At 44.7% G+C, this 12,059-nt stretch overlaps 1 protein-coding gene across 7 annotated transcripts in view; it reads right to left on the bottom strand.

The window, feature by feature from the left end:
• LOC144599502 (mediator of RNA polymerase II transcription subunit 12-like protein) overlaps positions 1 to 12,059 on the bottom strand; it is a 395,150-nt gene that overhangs the window by 362,362 nt on the left and 20,729 nt on the right. For all 7 annotated transcript variants that reach the window (XM_078410467.1, XM_078410473.1, XM_078410471.1 and 4 more), the window contains exon 3: positions 7,273 to 7,377. In XM_078410467.1, the coding sequence (XP_078266593.1) occupies positions 7,273 to 7,377 (105 nt within the window). The remainder of the gene's footprint in view (positions 1 to 7,272; positions 7,378 to 12,059) is intronic.

Here is a 12,059-nt window from a genome sequence, read left to right as displayed (position 1 = left end):
CACCAAAAACAAACCATATAAGTGCAATAATAGTCTATGTAGTTCAGAGCTTATTGGAGGTTGTAGTGTTTAATAGCCTAATGGCTGTCGGGAAGAATCTGTTCCTGAACCTGGGCGTTACAGTTTTCAGGCTCCTGTACCTTCTTCCCGATGGCAGAAGTGAAATGAGAGCGCAGCCAGGGTGGTGAGAGTCTCTGATGATGTTGGCTGCCTTTAGGTGAGAGGGCGAAGAAGTAATAAGTACTTGAAGGGCAACCTTTTCACCCAACTGCCAGAGGAGGTAGTTGAGGGTGATACTATAACAACATTTAAACAGCATTTGGACAGGTACATGGAGGAGAAAGGTTTAGAGGGATATGGGCTCAACATGGGCAGGTGGGACTAGAGTAGATGGGGCATCTTGGTCAACATGGGCAAGTTGGGCCAAAGGGCCTGTTTCTCTGCTGTATGACTATGACTTTTTGACTGATTTAATATAAATGCAATTTCTGGCCAATATTGTATTATATGTTACAGCAATCTTACTCACAATCAATACAAAAATTAAATAATAGTAATTCTCCTCCATTTATCAATCCGAGCCCAAAGCCCCTGTGTATCAATGAACAGATATATCATCCATTCTGGTACTGCCCAGGTTGGCTGCTGGCCTATGGATGGTGATGAAGGAACTAGATTATTAAATGATCCAATGTTTATCCAAAGCTTCAGTATCTTTAAGCCAACACTGGCAAGTAGAGGATATGTTTCCGCAACTCGAGTTCAGATGGAATTTCATCACAATTACTGTTCCGAAAGTGAGAACATTGAGCCAAAGCTACTCTGTTTTACATTATGCTTCCATTTTTAATGGCTGCTCTTCAGGTTTGCAGTTTAGATTTAGTGACAATAAACAAAACTAAACAAAACCTCTCCACCACACCCGGGAGGGTCCCAGAGACCCGGGTTAGATCCTGATTACAGTGCTACAGAGCTTGTACGTTCTCCCTGTGACCGTGTGGGATTTCTCCACTTTCCTCTCACATCCCAAAAATGTGCAGGTTGGTAGTTATTTAGACTGCAAAATGTCCCTAGTTTTAGTTTTAGCGATACAACGTGGAAACAAGCCCTTCAGCCCATCGAGTCCACGCCGTCCAATGATCCCTCATTCACTTTTTCTATCCTGCACACTGGGCAGCACAGCGGGAGAGTTGAATCCTTATAGCGCCAGAGACACTGGGTTCGATCCCGAATACAGCTACTGTCTGTACAGAGTTTCCCTGTGACCGCGTGGGTTTCCAATTTCCTCCCACATCCCAAAGAAGTGTGGGTTTGTAGGTTAATTGGCTTCTGTAAATTGTCCCCTAGTGCATAGGATAGAACTAGTGTGAACGGGTGATCGATGGTTGGCCTAGTCTTGGTGGACCACTGTAGCGCTAAAACTAAAATTAGGGACAATTTGCAGATGCCAATTAACCTACCAGGCTGCATGTCTTTGGGATGTGGGAGGAATGCGGAGAGGTCCCATGTGATCACAGGGAGAACGTACAATATCCGTACAGACAGCACGGTAGTCAGGATCAAACACTGTCTGGATCCCACCTGGGTGTGGTGGAGAGGTTTAGTTTAAGTTATTGCCAGGTGTACTGTGGTACTCAAAAAACTTTTGTGTTACGTGTTATCCAGTCAACGAAAAGACTATACACAACAGTAGATGTGTGACCGATCAGTTACATCGTCAACAAAAATGAATCAACATAACGGGCCGACTGGTCTCCTTTGTCAGTGTAATTCCAGTGTTTAGAATGAGTCTTTTCCCTGGAGGTTATATACTTGCTGAGCACTTCCATTTGTGTTTCTGAGTTTAGTGTTACCAGACTCTCCCCTCCTGCATCAAGAAAGCTTTTTTTGCCCCACAGAAGTTGCTTCAGATTTTGCAGTTGTTAGCTGAAACTCAAGACCAAGACATCTGCCCAGCAGCTGGACTAATCCTTCATTCATAACTTTCAAGTGAAATCAACAGGGCAGACATTTCATTTCTAAGAAATGCCAAATCCAATCCTAACCACACAATGACAACTATTCCTTACAGATGCAGAATAGTGAAGCATTCAATCAAAAACTTTATACAAGGAGGGTTTAAGCACTGGGTTACAGCAATCCAAATGCAAATATCTGAAGGGAGATCTCCACTTTACTGAGAAAAGGGATATGTTTAGTTTATTATTGTCAAGTGTATCGAGGTTTAGTGTAAAGCTTTTTGGTTGCATGTAAGCCAGTCGCCGAAAAGACTGTACACGATTACAATCAGGCCGTCCATAGAATACAGATACAGGATTAATGGAATAATGTTTAGTACAAGATAAAGTCCAGTAAAGACCAATTAAAGATAGTCTGAGCGCCTCCAATAAGATAGATGGGAGGTCAGGACCACTCTCTAGTTGGTGAAAGGACGGTTCAGTTGCAGGTTACCAGCTGGGAAGAAACTGTCCCTGAATCTAGTCTAAACAAAGAGAGAAAAAATCTGACAAAGGATCTTCAACCGGCTACATTAATTGTTTTCTTCTCCACAGATGCTGCTGCCTGGCCTGCTGAGTGTCTACAGTATTTTTAGTTTTTAATATCAGAAAAAGTTAACATTCTTAATGACAAAGAAAGGCAATTATTACTATTGGCTTCAGAGAGTTTCTAAAAATAAAAATCATCTTAAAGAACATACCAAAAAAAAGAGCTGGTCGAGTGGCTGCCTCACAGCTCCAGAGAATCTCAATCCTGACCTCGAATGCTGTCATAGAGTCGTTCAGCAGACCCTTTGGCCCATCCATGCCAACCAAGAGACCCCATCTACACTAACCCCAGCTGCCTGCATTTGGCTCTTATCCCTATAAACCTTTCCTATCCATGTGCCTGCCCAAATATCTTTTAAATATTGTTATACTGTCCATGTGGAGTTTGCACGCTCTCCAGACCACAATTGGCCTTAACAATTTTAATGCCGTTGAATACCAAAATTTGGGCGATGTTTCGGGTCGGAAACCTTCTTCAGACTTCAGTCTGAAAAAAGATTCCGACCCAAAATGTCACCTATTCCTTTTTTCCAGAGATGCTGCCTGACCCGCTGAGTTACTCCAGCATTTGTGCCTCTCTGCTATTTAGGTCGACTGCCTAGACCTGGAAGGCATCACGTTTCTTGAGTGTTGTTGAAGCTGCTTTCATTCAGGCTAGGCAAGAATATTGCATCATACTTCCAAACAGTGTTGCAGCGCTAATTTTTAGGAGCTGTCACTGGTGCCGGTGCGGCCTCTGTTAAATTCCCCGCTAGTTAAAATTCCCCAGTTTATTTCGGCTTTTCTTTTTACAGAGGTACCGGAGTGGCGCTCCGGTGATCTCCGGCAGCACTGCACCCCTTGCTCCCAACTTCCACTTGCAAGGTGATGAAAATTTTTGAGAAGTCAAGAGGTGAATCACTTGCCATTTATTTACCTCCACAAAACTGGCAATAAAATCCTTTCCAGTGGCCTCGTTTGTTAATAATGTAAAAAAGCAGCCTTCATGTTCCAATCCATCGCAAACAAAACCTTTATTCTTTGCACAATGAGCAAAAAGAACAAAAGTGAAAACATGCTTCGTGCCGGGATCTTAAGTCACATTTGCCACCATGGCAACAAGGGTATAGAATGTGCATAATAGGCTGAAAATATAGAAAAACACCATCTCCGAAAAGACATCCCATTAGATTCAAACACCTGAACCAACAATTGGTGCAAGATTTCAATTAGGCCAAGTCAAGAGGGAGATAAAGCAGTTTGTTTCAAACAACAAAGTTAAATAAAGCGGCAATAATGTCAAGACCAGAGCAATTTTCTTGCATTATTCCAGTAAAACATGTTTAATATTAAAACAGATTCTTTAACCCCAACTCGCAGAGTTTCCAACACCCAATGATGACAAACATTTTTAATTTGCTCTGCAAAGAAAAATAAGCAGATGATTAAAGTGTAGAGCATTTAAGGCATCCATTGTCATATGATAATACATGACAGAAGTAGAATTAGGCCATTTGGCCCATCAAGTCTACTCCGCCATTCAATCATGGCTGATCTATCTCTCCCTCCTAACCCCATTCTCCTGCCTTCTCCCCATAACCTCTGACACCCGTAATAATCAAGAATCTATCTATCTCTGTCTTAAATATAACCACTGACTTTGGCTCCACAGCCTGTGGCAAAGAATTCCACACATTCACCACCCTCTGACTAAAGAAATTCCTCCTCATCTCCTTCGTAAAAGAACGTCCTTTAATTCCGAGGCTATGACCTCTAGTCCTAGATTCTCCCACAAGTGGAAACATCTCTCCACATCCACTCTATCCAAGCCTTTCGCTATTCTGTATGTTTCACTGAGGTCCCCCCTCATTCTTCTAAACTCCAGCCAATATAAGCCCAGTGCCGTCAAACGCTTAATCATCAGAATTCATCAGAAAAGTTCACACAAGGTAGCAACATCTCATTAAATGCTGGACATTGAATCCAGCATGTTCGAGAGTTGCTGCCTAGCAGGGCCCGAGACCCTGATTCGATCCTGAATACAGGTGCTGCCTGTAGAGTTTGTATGGTCTCCCTGTGACCGCGTGTGTTTTCTCCGGGTGCTCCGGTTTCCTCCGACACTCCAAAGACCTTCAGGTTTGTAGGTTAATTGGCTTTGGTAAAATTGTAAATTGTCCCTAGTGTGTAGGATAGTGCTTGTGTACCGGGTGGTCGCTGGTCGGCGCAGATTCAATGGGCTGAATGGCCTTTTTCCGTGCTTTATCTCAATACTAAAGAAGATTTACGAGGATGTTTCCAGGACCTGAGGTCCCGAGCTAAAAGGGGAGGTTGGGCAGGCCAGGGCTTTATTTCTAGGAGCAGAGGATGAGGAGTGATATCATACATGTGTACAAAATCAAGAGGGCAATTGATAGGTTTGATGCACAGAGTCTTTTTTACCCAGAGTGGAGGAATCAAAAACCAGAGGACATAGGTTTAAGGTGAGAGGGGAAAGATTTTATACGAAATTGAAGGCCAACTTTTTCCACACAGAGGCTGGTGGGTATATGCAACGAACTGTCAGAGGAGGTAGTTGAGGCAGGTACTTTGACAACATTTAAGAGACATTTGGACAGGTGCATGATAGGAAAGGTTTAGAGGGATATGGGCCAAACACGGGCAGGTGTGACTAGTCGGCATGGGCAAGTTGGGCCAAAGGGCCTGATACCCTGCTGTATCAGCAAATGAATCTTTTTCCTGTACCCCACCATTTCTCCAACTACCCTGCCTCCCTTTCCCATCCCTCCCCCTTCCCTTTCCACCTATATCATTTCATCTGGCCTCATAATTCATGCCCCTACTCACCTGATCTCACACCCTTTTGTCTCAATAGACAATAGACAACAGAGAATAGGTGCAGGAGTAGGCCATTCGGCCCTTCGAGCCAGCACCGCCATTCAATGTTATCATGGCTGATCATTCTCAATCAGTACCCGGTTCCTGCCTTCTCCCCAAACCCCCTGACTCCGCTGTCCTTAAGAGCTCTATCTAGCTCTCTCTTGAATGCATTCAGAGAATTGGCCTCCACTGCCTTCTGAGGCAGAGAATTCCACAGATGCACAACTCTCTGACTGAAAATGTCTCCTTATCATCTCTGCCCTTTATCCACCCATCTGACAATCAAACCCACCCTCCTCTCCTGTATCCACCTATCACTTACCTGGCTTTTTCCCACCCCGCACCTCTCTTCCAGCATTCTTCCCCCTTCGACAATCAGTCTAAAGAAGGTCCCAACCAGTAATGTCACCTACCCACGTCCTCCACTGATGCTGCCTGACCCCACTGAGCTACCCCAGCACTCTGTGTCTTCTCAACCTAATAACCTGCCAGACTGTGTTCAGTTCTGGGCACCATGTTATAGAAAATTTGTTGTCAAATTGGGAAGCCAACAGAGAAGATTTACAAGGATGTTGCCAGGGCTAAAAGGTCGGTGCTATAGGGAGAGGTTGAGTAGGCTGGGACTCTATTCCTTGGAGCGCAGGAGGATGAGGGGTCATCTTATTCAGGTGTATAAAATCATGAGAGGAATAGATCGGGTAGATGCACAGAATCTCTTTCCCAGAGTAGATGCATTGGGCACCAGAGGACATAGGTTCAAGGTGAAGGGGAAAAGATTTAATAGGAATCTGAGGGGTAATTTTTTCACACAAAGGGTGGTGGGTGTATGGAACAAGCTGCCAGAGGAGGTAGTTGAGGCAGGGACTATCCCAACATTTAAGAAACAGTTGGACAGGTACATGGATAGGACAGGTTCGGAGGGATATGGACCAAATGCGGGCAGATGGGACTAGTGTAGCTGGGACGTGTTGGCCGGCGTGGGCAAGATGGGCCTGTTTCCACACTGTATCACTCTATGACTCTATCACCTTGTCCTGCCCTTCCTCTCTTCCAGCTTTCTTCCTCTTCCCCCCGCTCTACAATCAGTCTGAAGAAGGGTCCCAACTGGAAAGGTTACCCATCAACATCCACGTCTTCCACAGATGCTGCCTAATACAGTGAATTTCTTCAGCACCGTGTGTTTATTGCTCAATATTCCAGTATAAATTCAGGTTAGTAAATTCTTTGAGCAGAATTAAGCCATTCGGCCCATCAAGTCTACCTCGCCTTTCAATCATGGCTGATCTATCATTCCCTCTCAACCCCATTCTCCTGCCTTCTCCACATTACCCCGACACCCTTACTAATCAAGAATCTGTGAATCTCTGCCTTTAAAATATCCAGTGACGGCCTCCACAGCCTTCTGTGGCAATGAATTCCACAGATTCGCCACCCTCTGACTAAAGAAATTCCTCCTCATCTCCTCTCTAAAGGTAGGTCCTTTTATTCTGACGCTATGCCCTCTGGTCCTAGACTCTTCCACCAGTGGAACCATCCTCTCCACATCCACTCTATCCACGCCTTTCACGATTCGGTAAGTTTCAATGAGGTCCCCCCTCATTCTTCTAAACTCCAGCGAGTACAGGCCCAGCTCATCATATGTTACCCCAATCATTCCTGGCATCATTCCCGTAAACCTCCTCTGGACCCTCTCCAACGCCAGCACATCCTTCCTTAGATATGGGGTCCAAAACTACTCACAATACTCCAAATGTGGTCTGAGCAGTGCCTGATAAAGCCTCAGCATTACATCCCTGTTTTTTATATTCTCGTCCTCTTGAAATAAATGCGAGCATTTGGCTGCAGTTCCTCGTGTCTCCCAGTCTCTTACCTTCGCTGGGTTGATGACAATATTCCTGGCCGATCCGTGTTCATCCCCAGAGAAGGCAGGCTGATTATTAAATCCCTGCTTTACATTCACTGCTGTCAACTCATCCTGCAACACAAGAGACAATGGGTCAGTTCTATCAACTCGTAACTGTAAAATGCCACAATGGTGAGTCCATAGGAGCCTTTCCGTCCAACTCCTGCGGTTGATGAAGCCAAGACTTCCATTGGCAGAGCAGAGACCAATGCTGAAACCAATCAATTGCTTTACCACTGTCAAAATAGCACAAAGAATTGAAGGAGATAATTGCTTTCTGGTCGCTTGAGAAAAGTTGCTGACTTGCTTCATTTCTACACAAAATAAGAACCCCCCCCAACTCTTTTGTTACCACTTTACAAGGTCAGACTTACTCCGAGAGTTGAAAAATACCAGCTCATCGTTAGCATAATGAATGTCAATGAACACTCTCTTGAGCTTCTACAGGTGTACAATGGACAACGTTCTGACTGGTTCCATCACGGCCTGGTTCGGCAACTCGAGCGCCCAGGAACGAAGAAGATTGCAAAAAATGGTGAACCCTGCCCGGTCCATCACAGGAACTGACCTCCCCACCACCAAAGGGATCTACAGGGGTCACTGCTACAACCAGGCAGCCAGCATCATCAGAGACCCACACCACCCTGGCCACGCTCTCACCTCACTCCTGCCATCAAGAAGAAACTGAAAACTGTAACGTCCAGGTTCAGGAACACAGGAACAGCCTCTCCCCTGCAACCATCAGGCTGTTAAACATTACAACCTCCAAATAAGTCAAGTCAAGTTTCAAGTCAACTTGACTTGACTTATTTGGAGGTTGTAGTGTTTAACAGCCTGATGGTTGCAGGGAAGAGGCTGTTCCTGTGTTCCTGAACCTGGACGTTACAGGTTCAAACTATATAGACTTGGGGGCATTATTTTCGATTTTACACTATTCCTTATCTGTTGTGCTGCTGCAAGTAAGAATTTCATTGTTCTGTTTCGGGACATATGACAATAAAACACTCTTGACTCTCCTGACTTAATCCCATAGTCCCAGAACCAGCCAAGACAATCGGGGCAGTGCCTCAAATAGGTAACTCAGCTGTAAGAGACTTGCTCTTTGTTCTATTTTGACTGTGACATTTGCAAAGTTGCTTTTCTACACCTTCGCGTTTCCATAGGCAAGGTCCTCACTAGATATATTAGTGGGAAACATTGATCTAAAGTCACTGTTAAAGCAGCAGATAATAACACAAATGTCTTGTGAAGCCGCAGCATGGTTTAAATGTCACTGGATTCACAGCAACGCAAGAAGCGCTGCTGATCCATTTGATAAAAAGAGGTCGACACCACACCTGTGTCTTAACTCACCAACACAGCTTCAAATAAATGCAACTGGGTCAGAAAAATAAACTGTGCCCCAGAGAGCTGAGTTTTCACATTCAAACCTTACAACACTGCTTCGCAATGGTGACCTTGTGCAACTCTTCCCAAACATCATCAATAGATACAATCCCCAGGGTCGTTCAATGCCCCACCAACAACTCATTACTTTCGACTGTAGAGATGCAGCGTGGAAACAGCCCCACCTGCCCAGTGAGTCCCCGCCAACCAACGATCATCCATACACACTGGGGACAATTTACGGAAGCCAATTAATCTACAAACCTGCACGTCTTTGGAGTGTGGGAGGAAACCGGAGCACCGGAGATATCCCATGCGTCAACAGGGAGATCATACAAATTCCATACAGACAGCACCCGCAGTCAGGATCGAACCCGGGCCACTGGTGCTGTGAGACAGCAACCCTACCGCTACGCCACTCCAATGCCTCTCAGTCTAAAGAGACTTCAACCTCATTTAGAATTTAGAACACTGCATTGCTCTGTAATTTTCTTAAAAATGCTATAAATTATGCAACGGCAAAAGCCCCTTTTATGCACGTCCCTCATTTGAGGTGATTTACTTTTGATGGCAGGTGATAGACCTAATTTAGAAGGGCTGATTTTACCCATTACACACATGACGGGCTGAATGGTCACCTGTGGTATGCATTTTTTGTGAATCTGAGCTGTGCAGACCTTGAGGTTACAGTGACTGTATCTCACTCTTGGTTGTTTAAAACAAAACGCTTTGCAATGTTAAGTTGTAATATAATTGAAGAACATCTTCTAGTTGGATCTTTGTTGATTCTCTGAGTCCGTAGGGAGGACGTTATGATTAGGAATGGAAAGAATATGGGCCAGATAATCTTCTCGCTGGTGAACGAGTGCCAGCACACTTTCAGTTGTGAATTCCGTGAGTGACTGGTTTTAAGAAATCATTTCATCCTTCAACTTTATTTCAACTAATGTCAATGGTTCAACGGTACTTCATTGTCACATGCACCCAGGTACAGTAAAATGTTCTTTTCTTGCACAGTTCGGTAAAAACCTTGCTATGTACAGGCACAATTACACTCGGAAACAGCACCTTTGTCCCAACAAATCCATGTTCACCGCCTCGGTCCTCTATAAACCAGGAAAGTTTGTTGAGAGACAAAATGTTGACACTTTGCCAGGAAATTTTGTTTCCATCTATCAAGAGTCAAGAGTGTTTTATTGTCATATGTCTCAGATAGAACAATGAAATTCTTACTTGCTGCAGCACAACAGAATAGGTAAACATAGTACACTGTAAACAATATGATTAATGAGAAAAAAAAGTTCAGTGTATATATACACACATACTCACAAGTACACACACATATATGTACATATGTACGTATACATATAAATATATATATATACACATGCACATACATACATACTCCACCTTTGCTCTAATCTGCTTGGGACTAACGGGTCCTTCTTGACCATGGTTCTGCAGATGTAGTACCCCAGGTGGCGCCAGCCTGTCTTTCTTCTTGATTGTTTTTTTAGTACGTGTTAAATGTATGTTTTTAGTGTTCTTTAGCTTGTTTTATGTGGGGGGTGGGGGCAGGGGTTTGGGGGAAACTTTTTCTAATCTCTTCAGTCAACGGAGATGCGATTTTTTTCTGTATCGTATCTCCGTCCGCACTGCGGCCTAACATCGAGGAGTTGGCGGCCTTTGCTGGAGACCGACTTTGAGAGCTCCACTGCGGGAGCCTGCAGGACTTTAACATCGCGGAGCCTGAGAACCCTTTGCCAGGGATCGACCTCTGAGCTCTACCGCGGAGGCCTGCGGACTTTAACATCGCGGAGCTCGCGGTCTCTGGTTAGAGACCAATGTCGGGAATTCCAAACCGCAGGAGCTTCGACCGGCCCGACGCGGGAGCCCCGATGCGAGAGCTTTGACCGCCCAGACGCGAATGGTTCGACTGTCCCGAAAAATTAGGGAAAAAGATTAGACTTTATTGCCTTCCATCACAGTGAGGAATGTGGGGAATCTGCTGTGGTGGATGTTTATGTTAACTTTTATGTAGTTGTGTGTCTTGTTGCTTTTTTGGTATGGATGTATGGTAATTCGCATATCACTGCACCTTAATTGGTACACGTGACAATAAAAGACCTTTGAAACCTTGAAACCTTGATGAGCATCATTGCCATGGCAACTTGGAATTATATCTTCTCTTTTAACATATAAACACCGTGCAGCAATGCAAAAACCAGGCACCCTCAGAGATGCTCTGTGGTTCTGAGGTCGGCTGCGGGAGGCGCCCCGGGACACGGAGGCTGAGCGGTGGCCACGGGAGGCGAGGGACAATGCATTTGTAGGTCGATGTGCCCGGATCGGCATGTCAGTGGAGTGGGCCGTTGGAGGCCTTGCAGCAGCCTGGGGCTCGATTAGATCGGACTTGGCCTGCAGCGGCACGGAGCATTGGAGAACATCATCAACATCGCCTGGCCATACGCACCCCTGCAACCCAGTGCCAGGATAACGGGCCTTTAAGGTGAAGTTCAGACTCTACCTTTTTTTAACAATTTTGGACTGGAAGGATACATGAAGGTGCCAGAAACATGGCGACTCCTCTGTCGTGACTCAGTGTAATCTACTCTCTCTACAGTGTGATTGTGCTTAGGTACAGTAAGATTTTTACTTAACTGTGCGCAAAAAAAAGCAACTTCACTGTACCTAGGAACACGCAACAATAAAGGACCGTAGAACCATTGGCATTAGTTTTCAAAAAGTTGAAGGATGAGATGGTTTCTTAAAATCAGTCACTCTCAGAATTCACGACTGAAAATGCGCTAGCATTGAGTGCCCAGTGAGGAGATACCCTGATTCCACGCTGTATCGCTAAACTAAAGTCAGGGACTGGAGAAAAGCAGAATGATTCCAGGATTCCACACAAAGAAATGCCTAAACTACAACTATATAATTTACAGACCTAATGACCTAACTTTCATCTCTGAACACAAGGAGAAAGAAGTTCCATTATAAATTGCTTATAACACGAGATTGACAATAACAGGAGCACTGTATTCAGTACAGGGCACCATCCCCTAGCAACAGGCTTCTGGCCTTGGATGGAATGTACCACAGACACGACAAAATAATACAGAGATCAGAAGAAAGAAATGATGAGTGTGGACTAGCCTTGCACTCCTTTCAACATGAAAGATTAAAGAACAATCTACTCTGTGGTCCAGGATTCAATGGTTTAAACAGAGAGAGGAACCAATTATAGTACAGATGGTGTCCAGGAAAACAGGCCAATTCCTCAAGGTTAGATCCAGGCAGACCAGGGACACTGTTTGGAAGCACCTCTTCAGACAAAAGAACTCGTCTTCAACTAGAGAGCAATCCTG

The sequence above is a fragment of the Rhinoraja longicauda genome, chromosome 13 (genome assembly GCF_053455715.1).
Source record: "Rhinoraja longicauda isolate Sanriku21f chromosome 13, sRhiLon1.1, whole genome shotgun sequence".
Taxonomy (NCBI): Eukaryota; Metazoa; Chordata; class Chondrichthyes; order Rajiformes; family Arhynchobatidae; genus Rhinoraja; species Rhinoraja longicauda.
Note: the sequence above shows the minus strand (reverse complement) of the source record. Positions and strands in the feature narration are given on the sequence as shown.